Source organism: Oncorhynchus gorbuscha, linkage group LG14, assembly GCF_021184085.1.
Source record: "Oncorhynchus gorbuscha isolate QuinsamMale2020 ecotype Even-year linkage group LG14, OgorEven_v1.0, whole genome shotgun sequence".
Lineage (NCBI taxonomy): Eukaryota > Metazoa > Chordata > Actinopteri > Salmoniformes > Salmonidae > Oncorhynchus > Oncorhynchus gorbuscha.
The window spans coordinates 17,193,778-17,217,768 of record NC_060186.1 but is presented as its reverse complement, the minus strand read 5'-3'; the positions used below and the strand labels follow the sequence as shown (position 1 = coordinate 17,217,768).

The following is a 23,991-nucleotide window of genomic DNA, read 5'->3' as shown; positions in this document are numbered from 1 at the left end:
TGATACTGTTTGGTGGGGTTTATTACTGTTTGGTGGGGTATGATACTGTTTGGTGGGGTGGTGGGGTGTGATACTGTTTTGTGGGGTGTGATACTGTTTGGTGGGGTTAGATACTGTTTGGTGGGGTGTGGTGCTGTTTGGTGGGGTGTGGTACTGTTTGGTGGGGTGTGGTACTGTTTGGTGGGGTGTGGTACTGTTTGGTGGGGTGTGATACTGTTTGGTGGGGTGTGATACTGTTTGGTGGGGTGTGATACTGTTTGGTGGGGTGTGATACTGTTTGGTGGGGTGTGATACTGTTTGGTGGGGTGTGATACTGTTTGGTGGGGTATGATACTGTTTGGTGGGGTATGATACTGTTTGGTGGGGTGTGATACTGTTTGGTGGGGTATGATACTGTTTGGTGGGGTGTGATACTGTTTGGTGGGGTATGATACTGTTTGGTGGGGTATGATACTGTTTGGTGGGGTGGTGGGGTGTGATACTGTTTTGTGGGGTGTGATACTGTTTGGTGGGGTATGATACTGTTTGGTGGGGTGGTGGGGTGTGATACTGTTTTGTGGGGTGTGATACTGTTTGGTGGGGTGTGGTGCTGTTTGGTGGGGTGTGGTACTGTTTGGTGGGGTGTGGTACTGTTTGGTGGGGTGTGGTACTGTTTGGTGGGGTGTGGTACTGTTTGGTGGGGTGTGGTACTGTTTGGTGGGGTGTGATACTGTTTGGTGGGGTGTGATACTGTTTGGTGGGGTGTGATACTGTTTGGTGGGGTGTGATACTGTTTGGTGGGGTGTGATACTGTTTGGTGGGGTATGATACTGTTTGGTGGGGTGGTGGGGTGTGATACTGTTTTGTGGGGTGTGATACTGTTTGGTGGGGTATGATACTGTTTGGTGGGGTATGATACTGTTTGGTGGGGTGTGATACTGTTTGGTGGGGTGTGATACTGTTTGGTGGGGTGTGATACTGTTTGGTGGGGTATGATACTGTTTGGTGGGGTTAGATACTGTTTGGTGGGGTGGTGGGGTGATACTGTTTTGTGGGGTGTGATACTGTTTGGTGGGGTGTGATACTGTTTGGTGGGGTGTGATACTGTTTGGTGGGGTGTGATACTGTTTGGTGGGGTGTGATACTGTTTGGTGGGGTGTGATACTGTTTGGTGGGGTATGGTACTGTTTGGTGGGGTGTGATACTGTTTAGTGGGGTGTGATACTGTTTGGTGGGGTGTGATACTGTTTGGTGGGGTATGGTACTGTTTGGTGGGGTGTGGTACTGTTTGGTGGGGTGTGATACTGTTTTGTGGGGTGTGATACTGTTTGGTGGGGTGTGGTACTGTTTGGTGGGGTGTGGTACTGTTTGGTGGGGTTAGATACTGTTTGGTGGGGTGTGGTGCTGTTTGGTGGGGTTAGATACTGTTTGGTGGGGTGTGATACTGTTTGGTGGGGTGTGATACTGTTTGGTGGGGTTTATTACTGTTTGGTGGGGTGTGATGCTGTTTGGTGGGGTGTGGTGCTGTTTGGTGGGGTGTGGTACTGTTTGGTGGGGTGTGGTACTGTTTGGTGGGGTGTGGTACTGTTTGGTGGGGTATGATACTGTTTGGTGGGGTGTGATACTGTTTGGTGGGGTGTGATACTGTTTGGTGGGGTGTGATACTGTTTGGTGGGGTGTGATACTGTTTGGTGGGGTGTGATACTGTTTGGTGGGGTATGATACTGTTTGGTGGGGTTAGATACTGTTTGGTGGGGTATGATACTGTTTGGTGGGGTGTGATACTGTTTGGTGGGGTGTGATACTGTTTGGTGGGGTGTGATACTGTTTGGTGGGGTGGTGGGGTGTGATACTGTTTTGTGGGGTGTGATACTGTTTGGTGGGGTTAGATACTGTTTGGTGGGGTGTGATACTGTTTGGTGGGGTGTGGTGCTGTTTGGTGGGGTGTGGTACTGTTTGGTGGGGTGTGGTACTGTTTGGTGGGGTGTGATACTGTTTGGTGGGGTGTGATACTGTTTGGTGGGGTGTGATACTGTTTGGTGGGGTGTGATACTGTTTGGTGGGGTGTGATACTGTTTGGTGGGGTGTGATACTGTTTGGTGGGGTGTGATACTGTTTGGTGGGGTGTGATACTGTTTGGTGGGGTGTGGTACTGTTTGGTGGGGTATGATACTGTTTGGTGGGGTGTGATACTGTTTGGTGGGGTATGATACTGTTTGGTGGGGTGTGATACTGTTTGGTGGGGTGTGATACTGTTTTGTGGGGTGTGATACTGTTTGGTGGGGTTAGATACTGTTTGGTGGGGTGTGATACTGTTTGGTGGGGTGTGATACTGTTTGGTGGGGTATGATACTGTTTGGTGGGGTGGTGGGGTATGATACTGTTTTGTGGGGTGTGATACTGTTTTGTGGGGTGTGATACTGTTTGGTGGGGTGTGATACTGTTTGGTGGGGTGTGATACTGTTTGGTGGGGTATGATACTGTTTGGTGGGGTTAGATACTGTTTGGTGGGGTATGATACTGTTTGGTGGGGTGTGATACTGTTTGGTGGGGTGTGATACTGTTTGGTGGGGTGTGATACTGTTTGGTGGGGTGGTGGGGTGTGATACTGTTTTGTGGGGTGTGATACTGTTTGGTGGGGTTGATACTGTTTGGTGGGGTGTGATACTGTTTGGTGGGGTGTGGTGCTGTTTGGTGGGGTGTGGTACTGTTTGGTGGGGTGTGGTACTGTTTGGTGGGGTGTGATACTGTTTGGTGGGGTGTGATACTGTTTGGTGGGGTGTGATACTGTTTGGTGGGGTGTGATACTGTTTGGTGGGGTGTGATACTGTTTGGTGGGGTGTGATACTGTTTGGTGGGGTGTGATACTGTTTGGTGGGGTGTGATACTGTTTGGTGGGGTGTGGTACTGTTTGGTGGGGTATGATACTGTTTGGTGGGGTGTGATACTGTTTGGTGGGGTATGATACTGTTTGGTGGGGTGTGATACTGTTTGGTGGGGTGTGATACTGTTTTGTGGGGTGTGATACTGTTTGGTGGGGTTAGATACTGTTTGGTGGGGTGTGATACTGTTTGGTGGGGTGTGATACTGTTTGGTGGGGTATGATACTGTTTGGTGGGGTGGTGGGGTATGATACTGTTTTGTGGGGTGTGATACTGTTTTGTGGGGTGTGGTGCTGTTTGGTGGGGTGTGGTGCTGTTTGGTGGGGTGTGGTACTGTTTGGTGGGGTGTGGTACTGTTTGGTGGGGTGTGATACTGTTTGGTGGGGTGTGATATTGTTTGGTGGGGTGTGATACTGTTTGGTGGGGTGTGATACTGTTTGGTGGGGTGTGATACTGTTTGGTGGGGTGTGATACTGTTTGGTGGGGTGTGATACTGTTTGGTGGGGTGTGATACTGTTTGGTGGGGTGTGATACTGTTTGGTGGGGTGTGATACTGTTTGGTGGGGTGTGATACTGTTTGGTGGGGTGTGATACTGTTTGGTGGGGTGTGATACTGTTTGGTGGGGTTTATTACTGTTTGGTGGGGTATGATACTGTTTGGTGGGGTGGTGGGGTGTGATACTGTTTTGTGGGGTGTGATACTGTTTGGTGGGGTTAGATACTGTTTGGTGGGGTTAGATACTGTTTGGTGGGGTGTGGTGCTGTTTGGTGGGGTGTGGTACTGGTTGGTGGGGTGTGGTACTGTTTGGTGGGGTGTGATACTGTTTGGTGGGGTGTGATACTGTTTGGTGGGGTATGATACTGTTTGGTGGGGTGGTGGGGTGTGATACTGTTTTGTGGGGTGTGATACTGTTTTGTGGGGTGTGATACTGTTTGGTGGGGTTAGATACTGTTTGGTGGGGTGTGATACTGTTTGGTGGGGTGTGATACTGTTTGGTGGGGTGTGATACTGTTTGGTGGGGTATGATACTGTTTGGTGGGGTGGTGGGGTGTGATACTGTTTTGTGGGGTGTGATACTGTTTGGTGGGGTATGATACTGTTTGGTGGGGTGGTGGGGTGTGATACTGTTTGGTGGGGTTTGGTGCTGTTTGGTGGGGTGTGGTACTGTTTGGTGGGGTGTGGTACTGTTTGGTGGGGTGTGGTACTGTTTGGTGGGGTGTGATACTGTTTGGTGGGGTGTGATACTGTTTGTGGGGTGTGATACTGTTTGGTGGGGTGTGATACTGTTTGGTGGGGTGTGATACTGTTTGGTGGGGTGTGATACTGTTTGGTGGGGTGTGATATTGTTTGGTGGGGTATGATACTGTTTGGTGGGGTGGTGGGGTGTGATACTGTTTTGTGGGGTGTGATACTGTTTGGTGGGGTTAGATACTGTTTGGTGGGGTGTGATACTGTTTGGTGGGGTGTGATACTGTTTGGTGGGGTGTGATACTGTTTGGTGGGGTGTGATACTGTTTGGTGGGGTATGATACTGTTTGGTGGGGTTAGATACTGTTTGGTGGGGTATGATACTGTTTGGTGGGGTGTGATACTGTTTGGTGGGGTATGATACTGTTTGGTGGGGTATGATACTGTTTGGTGGGGTTAGATACTGTTTGGTGGGGTATGATACTGTTTGGTGGGGTGTGATACTGTTTGGTGGGGTGTGATACTGTTTGGTGGGGTGTGATACTGTTTGGTGGGGTATGATACTGTTTGGTGGGGTGGTGGGGTGTGATACTGTTTTGTGGGGTGTGATACTGTTTGGTGGGGTTAGATACTGTTTGGTGGGGTGTGGTGCTGTTTGGTGGGGTGTGGTGCTGTTTGGTGGGGTGTGGTACTGTTTGGTGGGGTGTGATACTGTTTGGTGGGGTGTGATACTGTTTGGTGGGGTGTGATACTGTTTGGTGGGGTGTGATACTGTTTGGTGGGGTGTGATACTGTTTGGTGGGGTGTGATACTGTTTGGTGGGGTGTGATACTGTTTGGTGGGGTGTGATACTGTTTGGTGGGGTGTGATACTGTTTGGTGGGGTATGATACTGTTTGGTGGGGTGGTGGGGTGTGATACTGTTTGGTGGGGTGTGATACTATTTGGTGGGGTGTGATACTGTTTGGTGGGGTGTGATACTGTTTGGTGGGGTTAGATACTGTTTGGTGGGGTGTGATACTGTTTGGTGGGGTGTGATACTGTTTGGTGGGGTGTGATACTGTTTGGTGGGGTGTGATACTGTTTAGTGGGGTGTGATACTGTTTAGTGGGGTGTGATACTGTTTAGTGGGGTGTGATACTGTTTGGTGGGGTGTGATACTGTTTGGTGGGGTGTGATACTGTTTGGTGGGGTGTGATACTGTTTGGTGGGGTTTGATACTGTTTGGTGGGGTTTGATACTGTTTGGTGGGGTGTGATACTGTTTAGTGGGGTGTGATACTGTTTGGTGGGGTTTATTACTGTTTGGTGGGGTGTGATACTGTTTGGTGGGGTGTGGTGCTGTTTGGTGGGGTGTGGTACTGTTTGGTGGGGTGTGGTACTGTTTGGTGGGGTGTGGTACTGTTTGGTGGGGTGTGATACTGTTTGGTGGGGTGTGATACTGTTTGGTGGGGTGTGATACTGTTTGGTGGGGTGTGATACTGTTTGGTGGGGTGTGATACTGTTTGGTGGGGTATGATACTGTTTGGTGGGGTGGTGGGGTGTGATACTGTTTTGTGGGGTGTGATACTGTTTGGTGGGGTTAGATACTGTTTGGTGGGGTATGATACTGTTTGGTGGGGTGGTGGGGTGTGATACTGTTTGGTGGGGTATGATACTGTTTGGTGGGGTGTGATACTGTTTGGTGGGGTATGATACTGTTTGGTGGGGTGTGATACTGTTTGGTGGGGTATGATACTGTTTGGTGGGGTATGATACTGTTTGGTGGGGTGTGATACTGTTTGGTGGGGTGTGATACTGTTTGGTGGGGTGTGATACTGTTTGGTGGGGTATGATACTGTTTGGTGGGGTATGATACTGTTTGGTGGGGTGTGATACTGTTTGGTGGGGTGTGATACTGTTTGGTGGGGTGTGATACTGTTTGGTGGGGTGTGATACTGTTTGGTGGGGTATGATACTGTTTGGTGGGGTGGTGGGGTGTGATACTGTTTTGTGGGGTGTGATACTGTTTGGTGGGGTTAGATACTGTTTGGTGGGGTGTGGTGCTGTTTGGTGGGGTGTGGTACTGTTTGGTGGGGTGTGATACTGTTTGGTGGGGTGTGATACTGTTTGGTGGGGTGTGATACTGTTTGGTGGGGTGTGATACTGTTTGGTGGGGTGTGATACTGTTTGGTGGGGTGTGATACTGTTTGGTGGGGTGTGATACTGTTTTGTGGGGTGTGATACTGTTTGGTGGGGTGGTGGGGTGTGATACTGTTTTGTGGGGTATGATACTGTTTGGTGGGGTTAGATACTGTTTGGTGGGGTATGATACTGTTTGGTGGGGTATGATACTGTTTGGTGGGGTGGTGGGGTGTGATACTGTTTTGTGGGGTATGATACTGTTTGGTGGGGTTAGATACTGTTTGGTGGGGTATGATACTGTTTGGTGGGGTGTGGTACTGTTTGGTGGGGTGTGATACTGTTTGGTGGGGTGTGATACTGTTTGGTGGGGTATGATACTGTTTGGTGGGGTATGATACTGTTTGGTGGGGTGGTGGGGTGATACTGTTTGTGGGGTGTGATACTGTTTGGTGGGGTTAGATACTGTTTGGTGGGGTGTGGTGCTGTTTGGTGGGGTGTGGTACTGTTTGGTGGGGTGTGGTACTGTTTGGTGGGGTGTGATACTGTTTGGTGGGGTGTGATACTGTTTGGTGGGGTGTGATACTGTTTGGTGGGGTGTGATACTGTTTGGTGGGGTGTGATACTGTTTGGTGGGGTGTGATACTGTTTGGTGGGGTTAGATACTGTTTGGTGGGGTGTGATACTGTTTGGTGGGGTGTGATACTGTTTGGTGGTGTGTGATACTGTTTGGTGGGGTGTGATACTGTTTGGTGGGGTGTGATACTGTTTGGTGGTGTGTGATACTGTTTGGTGGGGTGTGATACTGTTTGGTGGGGTGTGATACTGTTTGGTGGGGTGTGATACTGTTTGGTGGGGTGTGATACTGTTTGGTGGGGTGTGATACTGTTTGGTGGGGTGTGATACTGTTTGGTGGGGTGTGATACTGTTTGGTGGGGTGGTGGGGTGTGATACTGTTTTGTGGGGTGTGATACTGTTTGGTGGGGTTAGATACTGTTTGGTGGGGTGTGATACTGTTTGGTGGGGTGTGATACTGTTTTGTGGGGTGTGATACTGTTTGGTGGGGTGGTGGGGTGTGATACTGTTTTGTGGGGTATGATACTGTTTGGTGGGGTTAGATACTGTTTGGTGGGGTATGATACTGTTTGGTGGGGTATGATACTGTTTGGTGGGGTGGTGGGGTGTGATACTGTTTTGTGGGGTATGATACTGTTTGGTGGGGTTAGATACTGTTTGGTGGGGTATGATACTGTTTGGTGGGGTGTGGTACTGTTTGGTGGGGTGTGATACTGTTTGGTGGGGTGTGATACTGTTTGGTGGGGTATGATACTGTTTGGTGGGGTATGATACTGTTTGGTGGGGTGGTGGGGTGTGATACTTTTGTGGGGTGTGATACTGTTTGGTGGGGTTAGATACTGTTTGGTGGGGTGTGGTGCTGTTTGGTGGGGTGTGGTACTGTTTGGTGGGGTGTGATACTGTTTGGTGGGGTGTGATACTGTTTGGTGGGGTGTGATACTGTTTGGTGGGGTGTGATACTGTTTGGTGGGGTGTGATACTGTTTGGTGGGGTGTGATACTGTTTGGTGGGGTGTGATACTGTTTGGTGGGGTGTGATACTGTTTGGTGGGGTGTGATACTGTTTGGTGGGGTGTGATACTGTTTGGTGGGGTGTGATACTGTTTGGTGGGGTGTGATACTATTTGGTGGGGTGTGATACTGTTTGGTGGGGTGTGATACTATTTGGTGGGGTGTGATACTGTTTGGTGGGGTTAGATACTGTTTGGTGGGGTGTGATACTGTTTGGTGGGGTGTGATACTGTTTGGTGGTGTGTGATACTGTTTGGTGGGGTGTGATACTGTTTGGTGGGGTGTGATACTGTTTGGTGGTGTGTGATACTGTTTGGTGGGGTGTGATACTGTTTGGTGGGGTTTATTACTGTTTGGTGGGGTATGATACTGTTTGGTGGTGTGTGATACTGTTTGGTGGGGTGTGGTACTGTTTGGTGGGGTGTGATACTGTTTGGTGGGGTTTGATACTGTTTGGTGGGGTTTGATACTGTTTAGTGGGGTTTGATACTGTTTAGTGGGGTGTGATACTGTTTAGTGGGGTTTGATACTGTTTGGTGGGGTGTGATACTGTTTGGTGGGGTTTGATACTGTTTGGTGGGGTTTGATACTGTTTGGTGGGGTTTGATACTGTTTAGTGGGGTTTGATACTGTTTAGTGGGGTTTGATACTGTTTGGTGGGGTTTGATACTGTTTGGTGGGGTTTGATACTGTTTAGTGGGGTGTGATACTGTTTGGTGGGGTGTGATACTGTTTGGTGGGGTGTGATACTGTTTGGTGGGGTCTGATACTGTTTGGTGGGGTGTGATACTGTTTGGTGGGGTCTGATACTGTTTGTGGGGTCTGATACTGTTTGGTGGGGTGTGATACTGTTTGGTGGGGTTTGATACTGTTTGGTGGGGTGTGATACTGTTTGGTGGGGTGTGATACTGTTTAGTGGGGTGTGATACTGTTTAGTGGGGTGTGATACTGTTTAGTGGGGTTTGATACTGTTTAGTGGGGTGTGATACTGTTTGGTGGGGTCTGATACTGTTTGGTGGGGTGTGATACTGTTTGGTGGGGTGTGATACTGTTTGGTGGGGTGTGATACTGTTTGGTGGGGTGTGATACTGTTTGGTGGGGTGTGATACTGTTTGGTGGGGTGTGATACTGTTTGGTGGGGTGTGATACTGTTTGGTGGGGTGGTGGGGTGTGATACTGTTTGATAGAGTTGGTCAAGTAGGCCCACCTGTGTGACAGATACAGGGCAGATGTGGAACGGTTCCGACGGCGACACCATCTCCAGCTTCATCCCCGTCCTGAAGGAGTGTTTGGTCAAGTCTGCATGGTCCTGAAACCACCGGGTTACCGTGGAAAACACACACCTCTTTTAATGGTCACTGCAAACAGGCTTTGTTAACAAACACTAAGCAGTGGGACGAGGCTATACAATTAAAATGTTATTACTTTGATATAACCGCCCAAATATGCTCGGAGTTAGAACAAATAATAGCTATGTGAGTCTGACTAATTGTCTGTGACAGGTGTGTTTGACCTATAGGGACAGATAGAGCTGGCTAGCGTGGCCCTTTGAAACGCACTGACACCGAGGCCATCAGACAGGTCCCGTCAGATCACTGTCGTCTGTACGACAGGTACACACCCAGACTTAGGGGCGTGGGAAAGGCAGCAGCTTATCACCACACACACACACACACACACACACACACACACACACACACACACACACACACACACACACACACACACACACACACACACACACACACACACACACACACACACACACACACACACACACACACACCATAAACCCACACACAATAAACGCACCCACACACACACACACCATAAACCCACACACAATAAACGCACCCACACACAGGCAGAAGCGGAGGTGTCGGAGCTACGTAACGTAATCATTTTACGTTGACATTTGAGTGATTTAGCAGACACTCTTGTCCGGAGTGACTTGGTGCATCCATCTGAAGATAGCTAGGTGAGACAACCACACACACACCATAAACCCACACACAATAAACGCACCCACACACACACACACCATAAACCCACACACAATAAACGCACCCACACACAGGCAGAAGCGGAGGTGTCGGAGCTACGTAACGTAATCATTTTACGTTGACATTTGAGTGATTTAGCAGACACTCTTGTCCGGAGTGACTTGGTGCATCCATCTGAAGATAGCTAGGTGAGACAACCACATACCACAATCGTAGCAAGTACATTTTCCCTCGATAAAGTAGCTATTCACAAAGTCAGTGCTTTTGTTTACCGAGGGATTTTATACATGATACTCTTTAGTATCATAGATTTTTTTGTTCTTGATTTTTTTCAGAGAAGATTGACGAATTCTTGACATTAGTGGGAAGCTTGTCCTACCATTGGGTATCCAGGACAGAGAAGAGTGGGTGGAGTGGAATCTTATGACATGATTCTGTTAAATGACTGATCGGAACTTGACTACATTGATTAAGTGAGTATTTGATTCGTATTTGATTCGTATTTGATTCGTATTTGATTCGATTTGATTCGTATTTGATTCGTATTTGATTCGTGTAACAGTTAAACCATCTGCCCCACATGGCCTGATAAGCACACGCAGTAAGAATGGTCACGGGAACTGACAAACCTGCACAAGAGTACACATTAAGATGGTTGCGTGTAGAAGCACTTCCTGTGTCACAGGGCTACTTCCTGTGTGGCTGACCCTCACCTTAAACACCTCCAGGGGCAGTGGGTTCTGCTGGGCCTCGCTCCGCGCCGCCTCCAGGGCCTCCTGCCACTCGAGGGCGCTCTTCAGGCCGCGCAACTCTGAGACGAGAGAGACGACAGTCAGAATATGACTGAAACTCAGCATCAAATGAAAGACCTTACAAATCTCTCTCAACTGTTTATTTAAAGGGAAATATTCAGCAATGTCTCACAAAACTAGCTTTAACTTCCTTCAAACTGCATGCAGACATAAACATGGTGCCCATGGGATGATCTGACTGGGTTAGTAGAGAGGGCTTCATCCCCAACATCTCACACTATCCCTTTAAGCAACATTCTCCCAGTGTTTTCCAAATGTTTTTAAGTTGTTTATTAAAAAAAAATCAGATGTCATTTAAATGAATACATCTTACAACCACATGACCCTCCCCTTCCCACTCTCTACAAACTGGCTCACCTGGAACTACAGCTGAGACTGGAGACAATCATGTGGATTTCTATCGATCATTTGGAGAGGAGATTTGTAAAGTTTTGTGGAGTTGTACATTTTCCATGTTATAACAGTGGACCAGTGTATGTATGTCTGAAGGAACATGTTTCTATGTGTCATTGCAAGTGTGAGTGTGTTGCTATGATTGTGACATTGTGTGTGTTATGTTCTGTGGAAAGGTGTTTTTTGACAAAGGCATCAGATCTGTAGAAGTTGAAACTGAAAGATCTACATCTTGAATATGAACTGAAGCCAGCATGTTGAGTCATTCAGAGAGAGACACATAGAAAGAGGCAGGGACACAGAGACAGACAGAGAGAGACAAAGAGACAAAGAGACACAGAGAGAGACAAAGAGACACAGAGGTGACAGCGACACAGAGAGAGAGAGAAAGATAAAGAGAGAGACACAGACACAGAGATGAACAGAGAGAGACAGAGACAGAGAGAGAGAGACACAAAGAGAGACAGTGAGACACAGAAGGACACAGAGAGGGACAGAGAGACACAGACAGACACAGAGGGAGTGTTACGGATACAGTTATCCTGTGTGTGTGTGTATCCTGTGTGTGTGTTTCTTTTCTCTCCTTCTCCACTCACAGGTGAAAATGATCACTCCCCAATCAGTCAACAATCAATCATCAATCAGAAGAGACACCTCCTCCTACTTCCTATCCTATCACAGTTCCTTCCCCATGGTTTAAAAACCCCATCATTTGTTTGTTCTAAAGCTCAGATCAGCTCAATCTCTCTGTAAATGCCATGTCTGTAGGTCTCTGTGTTTTACTCTCGCTTTGTGTCTTAACCTCTCTTTTGTTTAAGCACCTCATAGCACTTTGTCATCACCTGTGAGTATTGTTTTTGGTTATGGTGTTTGTTTGTTGCTTGTGGGAAAAGGGGAAACCAAGACAAGTCGCCCATGGGCATATACTACCCGTAGGTGAACTTTGTTAAATACACTAAGTAGAACTGGGCGGACCACCCACTGTATTTTTGGTTAGTTAGTTAGCTGTTAAAGTAGGCTAGTCTAGCTTAGGGGTGTGTTTTTGTATATTTATTGTTTCTTTCCTTGGGTCCAGCTCAGCCCCTTTTCCTGCTCCCCCCATTACCGTGTGTTTATAAATAAACCTAGAGTTTGACGGTAGATTTCTGTTGTCGTGGTTATTTCGTTCACACTTTTACTTTGTCACAATAATAATTTGCATGAGTTATGTTACGGGTCTCATTACCATCCCCCCTAGACTGTCGGGCCAAAAGGGATTCGTAACAGGGAGACACAAACACAGAGAGAGAGAGAAAGAGAGAGACACAATGAGTAGAGAGAGACACAGACACAGATGAACAGAGAGAGAGAGAGAGAGAGAGAGAGAGAGAGAGAGAGAGAGAGAGAGATAAAGAGAGACACAGACACAGAGATGAACAGAGAGAGACAGAGAGAGACAGAGAGAGAGACACAGAGAGAGACAGCGAGACACAGAGAGAGACAGAAGGACACAGAGAGGGACAGAGAGACACAGAGAGAGACACAGAGAGAGACACAGAGAGAGACACAAGGAGACACAAGGAGTAGAGAGAGACACAAGGAGACAGAGAGAGACACAGGGAGACCGAGTGAGACACCGGGAGACCGAGAGAGACACACAGGGAGAGAGAGAGAGACACAAGGAGACAGAGAGAGAGACACAAGGAGACAGAGAGAGAGACACAAGGAGACAGAGAAAGACACAGGGAGACAGAGAAAGACACAGGGAGACAGAGAAAGACACAGGGAGACAGAGAAAGACACAGGGAGACAGAGGAAGACACAGGGAGACAGAGAAAGACACAGGGAGACAGAGAAAGACACAGACAGACAGAGAAAGACACAGACAGAAAGACACAGACAGACAGACAGAGACACCGACAGAGCGAGACACAGACAGACAGCGACAGAAACAGAGAGACAGCGACAGAAACAGAGAGACAGACCGAGAGAGAGGGAGAGACAGACAGTCAGATAGAGAGACTGTCAAAGAGACAGCCAAAGACAGACAGACAAAGACAGATAGAGACAAAGAGACAGAGACAAAGACACAGAGAGAGACAGAGACACAGAGAGAGACAGAGAGACAGAGAGAGACAGTGAGACAGAGACAGACAGACAGACAGAGGGACAGAAACAGAAAGACAGATACAGAGACAGACAGAGACACAGACAGACGGCAGACAGACAGAGACAGAAACAGAGAGACAGACAGAGAGATGGAGAGATAGACAGTCAAAGAGACAGACAAAGACAGAGAGACACAGAGAGAGACAGAGAGTTAGAGAGAGAGAGACAGAGAGTGAGAGAGAGACAGACACAGAGAGACAGACAGACAGACAAGAGACAGTGAAAGATGGAGACAGACAGAGAGACAGAGACAGACAGAAAGATAGAGACAGAGACAGAGAGAGTGAAAGATAAGAGACAGACAGAGAGACTTGATAAGGTGGTTTATGATATTGAACAGAGAGAAGGGAAACTCCCAGCTGCTCTGAACGGTGTAAAACAGTCATAAAAACATTGACAGATGATTATGTGTGGGTGTAACATTGATCCTCACGACATCAAGGTTACCATTTGATCCTAATCCATGGCTCTCATTGGATATGATTCATAACTAACCCATAATAATCTGTAAATCCAATAGAGTTGGAGAGTCCTTGAAAGTTGCAGGTTTTTGTTTCACCCCACCACTAAAACTACCACTACCGCAGCTGAATGTGACCCAGAGCCCCTCCCTTCATGTAGCTATGACCCCTTACCTGCTGGGGGCTCCAGTGACAGGCGGTTCTCCTGAGCCCAGCCCAGTGGGCGGAGCCTCACATCGAGGTAGAACAGCCAGGTGTCGTGGGCGTCGTCTTGGAGACCTACATGGCGTAGGCGGAGCCTCCCACCAATGTTCTGGGCGACGCGGGCAGCCCAGTAGAGGTAGGGGTCAGTGAGGTCCCGTACCTCCATCACCGAACCCTCCACAATCAGATCCACTGTGTTTTTCCCCCTCAGAGCCTGAAGAGAAGGATGGGAAGAGGGAGAGGAAGAGGAGAGAAAAAGGGAATTGATGGAAAGTATTCAAATCTGTGTGTACAGTGCCTTCAGAAACCCATTGACTTCATCTACATTTTATTGTGTTGTAGCCTGAATGTAAAATGGATGGTGTCCCTCAGGGCTCAGTTCTAGGCCCTCCCTCTTCTCTCTATACACCAAGTCACTGGGCTCTGAAATATCCTCACATGGTCTCTCTTATCACTGCTATGCAGATGACACTCAGCTACTTTTCTCCTTCCCCTCTTCTGACACTCAGATTGCGACACGCATCTCTGCGTGCCTGGCAGATATCTTAGCTTGGATGTCGGCCCAACACTTCAAGCTCAACAAGACGGAGCTGCTCTTCGTACCGGGAAAGGCCTGCCGGTTGAAAGACGTCTCCATCACGGTTCACAACTCCACAGTGTCGCACTCCCAGAGTGCAAAGAACCTTGCCATAACCCTGGACAATACCCTGTCGTTCTCTGCAAACATCAAAACAATGATCCGCTCCTGCAGGTTCATGCTCTACAACAGGGGTGTCAAAGTCAAATGGACGGAGGGCCAAATAAAAAATTTAGCTACAAGCCGAGGGCCGGACTGTTCGAATGTTCATTGAAAAATTTTTAAATGACGCATATAGTCTAGTGAACCTAATTGAACCTACTGAAAACCTAACAAATATATTCCAATATGATCAGATAAATAAAGCAATATTTTATTATGGCTCTGTCAGTAATCTTTAATTTTCAACAGACACAAAAGACAAATTTCCTTTATATAAAAATCCCCATAACATGAACATTAAATGAAAGAAACCGGTATTCAAGGCACCATCAGTAGCCTATATTTTCTATTTTAGCAAAAGTGGGCTAAATTTACTTCAAAGAAAAAAACAATAATAGCAATTTTCTATCATCCACTCAACTGAAATATTTTTAAAATATAATTGGATTGAAATACAATAAAATAAAGTGCAAAAATCTATTAATCAAAAACAACACTTTGTTTAAGGAGAAGTAACATGCAGTGAAAACAAATATTAAACTTTAACTTTTAAACTTGAACTGAGTAAAAACTCTAAATATGTGATTGCACAGTAATGTTCACTTGTTTGAGGTTGAGGGTGATACTTGGTGGTGTCCCATCTTTTCCACAAGTTCATCAATGTTCGGGGTAAGGCTCTGAGCTGAGGAAATCCTCAGAATTGAGTGGAGGTGTTCAGCAGTAAGTCGACTTCTGTGTGATGTTTTGTTCAAGTTCATCAAAGAAAACAGTTGTTCACACAGGTATGTGCTGCCAAACATAGACAACGTTTGAGCAGCCTGGATGCGCAGCTGGGGCATTGTGTCGGGGAGGAAACGGGCGAACTCCGCAGCACCCACTGCCGCATATTTTGCCCTCAGTGCATCATTGCATTGGAGGTCAATCAACTCCATTTGGAGGTTTGGTGGTGAGCTTTCCACGTCAACAGCAAATGGGTTACCGAGCAGTTCCAACCTGCTTTTTTGTGCTTCAAAGTCAGCAAATCGGCGTCGAAAGTCAGCGGCAAGCATACCTATTTTATCAGCCAACTGTGCGCTCGGGAACGCACTGTTAGAGAGCTTCTCTTTCATGGTCTGGCAGCTGGGAAAGTGGCTCAAATTTTCTTTCCGCATCTGCGTCTCCCACAGAGTCAGTTTGGTTTTAAATGCCTTCACTGTACTGTACATAGAGATGACACGATCCCGACCCTGCAGCTGCAAGTTCATTGCATTCAGATGACTCGTAATGTCACACAGAAAAGCCATTTCACACAGAAACATTTCGTCTCGGAGTTGTGTTGTGTCTTTCCCTTTGCTGTCCAAGAACAGACAAATCTCCTCACGAAGCTTGAAACATCTTTGAAGCACCTTTCCCTGGCTTAGCCATCGCACCTCTGTGTGATAAGGCAAATCACCATGCTCCGTTTCTAACTCCGTCAGAAATGCCTTGAACTGGCGGTGATTCAAACCTTTGGCTCTGATAAAGTTAACTGTGCGCGTGATGATGCTCATTACATGCTCCATTTTCAAGGCTTTACCGCACAACGCTTCCTGGTGTATGATACAATGATAAGCTGTCAGCTCACCTATCGCGTTTTCCTCTTGCATCTTTTCCCATATCTTCGCCACCAGTCCGCTCCTGTGTCCACACATCGCAGGTGCTCCGTCGGTTGTCAAACCCACGAGTTTTTCCCAAGGCAGCTCCATCTCATTTACACATCTTGACACCTCTTCATACAAATCATGCCCCATAGTTGTGCCATGCATAGGACGTAAAGCCAAAAACTCCTCTGTCACGCTTAGGCTGGAGTCCACTCCGCGGATGAAAATTGACAACTGGGCAATGTCAGAAATGTCGGTGCTCTCATCCACAGCCAAGGAATATGCAATGAAATCTTTTCCCTTTTTCACAAGCTGCTCTTTTAGATTGATGGACAACTGGTCTACTCTCTCGGCAATGGTGTTTCTGCTCAGACTCACATTTAAAAAGAGTTGCCTTTTTTCTGGGCAAACTTCGTCACAAACTTTAATCATGCAGTTTTTGATGAAATCTCCCTCCGTAAATGGCCGGGCTGATTTAGCGATCTCTTCTGCCAAAATAAAACTGGCCTTGACAGCAGCCTGGCCTTGTGATTTGGCTTTTTTGAACAGAGCCTGTCGAGATTTGAGGCCTCGTTTTAATTCCTCTGCCTTTTGTAGCCTTTGTTCCATGTCCATATTCTTGTTTTTGTCCGCGTGTTTCGTTTCATAATGTCGTCTCAGATTATACTCTTTCAGTACCGCCACACTTTCTCCACACAGAAGACACACAGGTTTTCCAGCTACCTCCGTGAACAAATACTCCGACTCCCACCTTGTTTGAAACCCCCGGTTCTCAGTGTCCACCTTCCGTTTTGCCATTTTTGATGGGTATCTGAAAGTTAATTTTACTGTGATGCTGACAACTGCTGTGCCAATAAATATTGAAATGAAGCAGCCTACTGCTCGGTGCGTCACCGTTGCATTGTGGGAAATGTAGTATTGGTGCGTGTAAAAGATCTGCGGGCTGCCGGCTTGCTGCGGTCTGCGGGCCGGTTCTAATAATAAATCAAGATCATCCCAGGGGCCGTAAAAAACCTTCTCGCGGGCCGGATGTGGCCCGCGGGCCTTGACTCTGACATATGTGCTCTACAACATCCATAGAGTACGACCCTACCACACGCAGGGAGCTGTGCAGGTCCTAATCCAGGCACTTGTCATCTCCCGTCTGGATAACTGCAACTTCCCAAGCTCTCCCATGTCACCCCGTTCATTCACACACTCCACAGGCTTCAGGTCGAAGCTAGCGTCGACTATGGTGGTTACCTACGGAGCAGCAAGAGGAACTACCCCTCCCTACCTTCAGGCTATGCTCAAATCCTACACCCCAACCCGAGCACTCTGTTCTGCCACCTCTGGTCTCTTGGCAGTCCCACCCATACGAGAGGGTAGCTCCCACTCAGCCCAGTCCAAGCTCTTCCAGAGCCAGCATCCCCCTAAATTTAGGACAGCAGAATCCCTGTCCATATCCAAAAGCACCTGAAAGCCTACCTCTTCAAAGAGCATGTTAATCGGCTTCATCAATAAGTGCATCGATGACGTCATTCCCACATTGACTGTACATACATATCCCAACCAGAAACCATGGATTACAGACAACATCTGCATCAAGCTAAAGGCTAGAGATGCCGCTTTCAAGGAGTGGAAGACTAATCCGGACGCTTATAAGAAATCGACGCTATGCCCTCAGATGAACCATCAAACAAGCAAAGCGTCAATATAGGATTAAGATTGAATCCTACTATACCGGCTCTGACGCTCGTTGGATGTGGCAGGTCTTGAAAACTATTATGGACTACAAAGGGAAACCCGGACATGAGCTGCCCAGTGACGCTAGCCTGCCAGATGAGCTAAATGCCTTTTGTGCTCACTTCGAGGCAAGCAACACTGAAGCATGCACGAGAGCACCATCTGTTCTGGATGACTGTGTGATAATGCTCTCGGTAGCCGATGTGAACAAAACCTTTAAACAGATCAACATTCACAAAGCCGCTGGGCCAAATGGATTACCAGGACGTGTACTCAAAGCATGCGCAGACCAACTGTCAAATGTTTTCACTGACATTTTCAACCTCTCCCTGACCGAGTCTGTAATACCTACATGTTTCAAGCAGACCACCATAGTCCCTGTGCCCAAGGAAGCGAAGGTAACCTGCCTAACCTACCGCCCCGTGGCACTCACATCGGTACCCATGAAGTGCTTTGAAAGGCTGGTCATGGTTAACATCAACAGCATCCTCCCAGACACCCTAGACCCACTCCAATTCGCAGATCCACAGATGACGCAATTCAATCGCACTCCACTATCTCACCTGAACAAAGGGAACACCAATGTGAGAATGACACCAGCTCAGCATTCAACACCAGTGCCCACGAAGCTCATCACTAAGCTATGGACTCTGGGACTAAACCCCCCCCCCCCCCTCTGCAACTGGATCCTGGACTTCCTGATGGGCTGCCCCCAGGTGGTAAGGGTAGGTAATGACACATCCGCCACGCTGATCCTCAACACTGAGGCCACTGGGGCGTTCTCAGTTCCCTCATGTAGTCCCTGTTCACTCATGACTGCACGGCCAGGCACGACTCCAACACCATCATTAAGTTTGCTGATGCCACAACAATGGTAGGCTTGATCACCGACAACGGCCTATAGGGAGGATCTCAGAGAGCTGGCAAGGTGGTGCCAGGACAACAACCTCTCCCTCAATGTGAGCAAGACAAAGGAGCTGATCGTGGATTACAGGAAAAGGCGAGCCGAACAGGCCCCCATTAACATCGACAAGGCTGTAGTGGAGCAGGTCGAGAGTTTCAAGTTCCTTGGTGTCCACATCACCAACGAACTATCATGGTCCAAACATAGACAGTCGTGAAGAGAGCACGACAAAACATATTCCCCCTCAGGAGACTGAAAAGATTTGGCATGGTTCCCAGATCCTCAAAAGGTTCTACAGCTGCACCATCGAGAGCATTGCATCACCGCCTGCTCGGGATCTGACCGTAAGTCATTACAGAGGGTAGTGCGAACGGCCCAGTACATCACCGGGGCCAAACTTCCTGCCATCCAGGACCTATTTGATAGGCAGTGTCAGAGGAAAAACCCATAATTGTCAGAGACTCTAGTCACAGCTTCTACCCCCAAGCCATAAGACTGCTGAACAATTCATAAAATCGCCACCGGACAATTTGACACCCCCCCCCCTTCCCTTTTGTACACTGCTGCTACTTGCTGTTTATTATCTGTACACTTCAACCCACCTACATGTACAGATTACCTCAACTAGTACCCCTGCACACTAACTTGGTACCGGTGCCCCCTGTATATAGCCTCGTTATTCTTATTGTGTTACTGTTCTTATTGTGTTATTATTACTTTTTATTTTAGTCTACTTGGCAAATATTTTCTTAACTCTTCTTGAACTGCACTGTAGGTTAAGGGCTTGTAAGTAAGCACTTCACGGTAAAGTCTACACTGTAAAGTCTACACTGTAGGTTAAGGGCTTGTAAGTAAGCACTTCACGGTAAAGTCTACACTGTAGGTTAAGGGCTTGTAAGTAAGCACTTCATGGTAAAGTCTACACTGTAGGTTAAGGGCTTGTACGGTAAAGTCTACACTGTAGGTTAAGGGCTTGTAAGTAAGCACTTCACGGTAAAGTCTACACTGTAGGTTAAGGGCTTGTAAGTAAGCACTTCACGGTAAAGTCTACACTGTAGGTTAAGGGCTTGTAAGTAAGCACTTCACGGTAAAGTCTACACTGTAGGTTAAGGGCTTGTAAGTAAGCACTTCACGGTAAAGTCTACACTGTAGGTTAAAGTCTTCACAAAGTCTACACTGTAGGTTAAGGGCTTGTAAGTAAGCACTTCACGGTAAAGTCTACACTGTAGGTTAAGGGCTTGTAAGTAAGCACTTCACGGTAAAGTCTACACTGTAGGTTAAGGGCTTGTAAGTAAGCACTTCACGGTAAAGTCTACACTGTAGGTTAAGGGCTTGTAAGTAAGCACTTCACGGTAAAGTCTACACTGTAGGTTAAGGGCTTGTAAGTAAGCACTTCACGGTAAAGTCTACACTGTAGGTTAAGGGCTTGTAAGTCACTTCACGGTAAAGTCTACACTGTAGGTTAAGGGCTTGTAAGTAAGCACTTCACGGTAAAGTCTACACTGTAGGTTAAGGGCTTGTAAGTAAGCACTTCACAGTAAAGTCTATACTGTAGGTTAAGGGCTTGTAAGTAAGCACTTCACGGTAAAGTCTACACTGTAGGTTAAGGGCTTGTAAGTAAGCACTTCACGGTAAAGTCTACACTTGTTGTATTCGACGCATGTGGCAAAAAGTTTAGTTTGATTAAAAAAATTCCCCATCTTTTTAGGATAAAAATAAATGGAACAGAGCTAAGCACAGGCCAAATCCTAGAGGAAAACCTGGTTCAGTCTGCTTTCCCACAGACAATGGAGACAAACTCACCTTTCAGCAGGACAAAAACGTAAAACACTAGGTCAAATATACACAGGAGTTTCTTACCAAGACGGCATTGAATGTTCCTGAGTTGCCTAGTTACAGTTTTGTCTTAAATCTGCTTGAAAATCTATGGCAAGACTTGAAAATGGCTGTCTAACAATGACCAACAACCAACTTGACAGAGCTTGAAGAATTTTGAAAAGAATCATGTGCAAATTTGGTCAAATCCAGGTGTGCAAAGCTCTTAGAGATTTACCCAGAAAGACTCAGTGGTAATCGCTGCCAAAGGTGATTCTAACATGTATTGACTCGTGTGAATACTTATGTGAATGAGATATTTCTGTATTTCATTTTCAATACATTTGCTAACATTTCTGAAATCCTATTTTCCCTTAGTCATTGTGGGGGTATCGTGTGTAGATGGTTGAGAACAAATATAAATGTAATCCATTTTTGAAGTCAGGCTGTAAGGCAACACAAAAGGGAATAAGTCAAGAGGTGTTCATTCTTTGACGGCACGGAACTGGTATTATCTGGGGTGAAACTTCAGCTTGACATACAGAGCTCAACAGATCAGCTAAAGCTCGAAACGTGTTGATGGTTAATACACTGGGTGTCACCTACGCATACACAGTCACATTATCTCTCTCCCTCGTTCTCTCCGTCTCGTTCTCCCTGTCACACTCCCACCGAGACAGTACTCACCCCTTCCAGTAGGTTTGCTGGTGCGGTCCGTGAGCCAGTCAAGTCCTGGATGAGAAAATCTGTCCAGTCACTGTACTTCTCCTTGATGGCTACGAGACAGAACAGAGGGAGAGATAGACGGTCAAAAATACTGTACTGAGCAAGCGAAACCATACATGACAATGCATTTACATATATTTGCACCAGGCTAAGCAGTGAAGAACAGTGGAAAACAGTTAGATACAGAGCACTACAGTATAGAGCAGTCCACATACGCAGGTGTTTAGAGAGATACAATGGGAGCATGGTAGAAAAAGGCAGGCATGAATGAACACACACACACACAGTATCACCCTTTCCAGAGCCATTTAAACGGTTAGTTCCTGCTCATTTGCATAGGACATGTTTGTTTACTCCACTTTCTGTTTCCCACAGCGCAACAGTAGTGATGTTTAATTCATGGTGCATTGTGGGTCTTGATTTTACTTTGACTCCACGCTGACTAGTGACTTCCCAAAGACAGGCAGAAACTGCTTCTCCGATAGAAATCCCAGACCACACTTGTAGGCGATGTCATGGTGACACTGGCTAACTAAGATCACGCATAGAAACACTCCATCAGGTTTGACAGTCGTCTCGCACCGAACTGAGCATGTGCGGGCCATCAAATCAAAAGACACTCCTTTGATATAAAGTTGATATTGACACAAATGTTCAATGTTTCAGTTTGTCACTTTCACACGGTAATATGTTCAACTACTTAATAAATTGGCTCGAATCGAGGTTGTGCCTTTAGATTTCAAGAAAATGATCAACTAAGGCGGGGGTGTCAAACTCAAACACCGCAAGAGTCATACTGAAAACAAACTGCTTGACTTGTAGTGCAAGTATACAGTTGGTATGGAAGCGGGCCAAAATGAATTGACAATCCAAGTCATTACGCAGGTGTTTGACACACAATTTTTCAATTCTCCCATTGACTTATCAAACCCCAAAAACCGGCCTGGTCTGCTTGGTCGGTTTCGCAATTGTTTCCGGAAGTTTTGTGATGTTTAGAAGCTCTGTGGTTTAGAAACTCTGTGGTTCTAGTAAGTCACACACACACACACACACACACACACACACACACACACACACACACACACACACACACACACACACACACACACACACACACACACACACACACACACACACACACCTCACTCAAAACTAGAGTAATCTATTTTTAAGTGATGAGTTCTCCAGCCCTCTCCAAAGACATCTAATGCTCTAGGTTTACAGTCACCAATTGGACACAAAGATTCTGAGAATATCTGACTAATCGGGGAAAGGTGACACGAGTCACAGTAGAACGACTAGTGGCCAGGAGCCCAGATCATGGAGTATTACGCCGCTAGATGTTAATAAGCCACGCCACATTTAGAAAACAAATAGAATCATTCATTCCTATGGGAGAGAACAGAGGTATTTTTCCCTCATTTTATATTCTCTCATTGGCATATTCTTCTGAAGCCAGATTTAGAGAAACAGTCAATTCATTTTCCTACAAACAAATCACTGTCTCGGGACATGACCGATCCTTTTTCCATACATGGTGCAAATAATGTCCTTCTGCCCCAGTGCATCTCTCCGCACCACCCCTGGTTAATAATAGTGTTTTTTCCACACACACACACACACACACACACACACACACACACACACACACACACACACACACACACACACACACACACACACACACACACACTGCTCCTGTTGATCTCCGGTGTGCAGAAATAGATCAACTATTTTTACAGATCCTGCTAGATTAGTCATCAAGCCATTTAGAATAGGCCACAGTGCAGAATGCAGGCTGCTGCTTCGGCAACTGAACTTCTGCCCATCCCCCTCTCTCTCTCTCACTCTCCGTCTCTTTTCTACCTCCTCGGCCCCCTCCGGTCCAGAATGTAGTTACAGTACTAGTTTGCATGTAAATTATATATTTTTTCCTTTGTCTTGCCCATCCACCAGGCGATAGACACGGAGGCAAATTCTGACTTCCACAAAACAATAACTGCATAATTTACTTAGAAAAGGGGAGAGGGGGTTCTCTTCAATCTCTCCTCTCCTCTCCTCTCCGCTACACTGGGAAACATCCAAACAAATATCCAACATACCAAAAAAATATCTGATTTGCATATCCAACAACAAGCCATTGTGTAAACAGACAGTGAAGGCTAATTCAAAAGCGTATTTAAGATAATCAAAGCGATTACTAAAAGAACAAGTCTGGCCTGTATCATGGCAGGGAGGGATGTTTTCATCTGTGATCACAGCAGTACAGCAGATTCTAATCAGGGCTAATGGGACCAAATTAGATGATTTATTCTCAGTCTCACACAGTGAATAATATCTAGTGAGTAGTATTACAGTGGCATAGTAAATACAATACCCATCTACCAAGTCTTCTGGGGGTCTTGTAAGACTGAATTAATAGTATAACCACAGACCCTAGATCAGGATTTAATATATACCAGTAACAATCTAGTAATCTACTGCTAGTAAATACCCCATTGTTTAACCAGGTGGGTTGGCGACAACAAACTACCTTTTAGAAAAATGATCAAAATACTCAAAGTAGAAAGACAAAAATCAACAGCAGAGATACAGGTGAATGTTATTTATAGTCAGAACTGTAGCTCAATAGTCACTGAATGACAGCCAACAGGATAGACAGACACCTCTCTGTTGTGATAGGCTAA

General features: G+C 46.6%; 1 protein-coding gene across 5 annotated transcripts in view; it reads right to left on the bottom strand.

Annotated features, from left to right (window-relative positions):
- Positions 1 to 23,991, bottom strand: part of LOC123994562 (scm-like with four MBT domains protein 2) — a 71,369-nt gene that overhangs the window by 15,256 nt on the left and 32,122 nt on the right. For all 5 annotated transcript variants that reach the window (XM_046297306.1, XM_046297304.1, XM_046297307.1 and 2 more), the window contains 4 exons: positions 21,266 to 21,354; positions 13,747 to 13,990; positions 10,472 to 10,569; positions 8,963 to 9,064 (listed from right to left, as the gene is read on the bottom strand). In XM_046297306.1, coding sequence (XP_046153262.1) covers positions 8,963 to 9,064; positions 10,472 to 10,569; positions 13,747 to 13,990; positions 21,266 to 21,354 — 533 coding nt within the window. The remainder of the gene's footprint in view (positions 1 to 8,962; positions 9,065 to 10,471; positions 10,570 to 13,746; positions 13,991 to 21,265; positions 21,355 to 23,991) is intronic.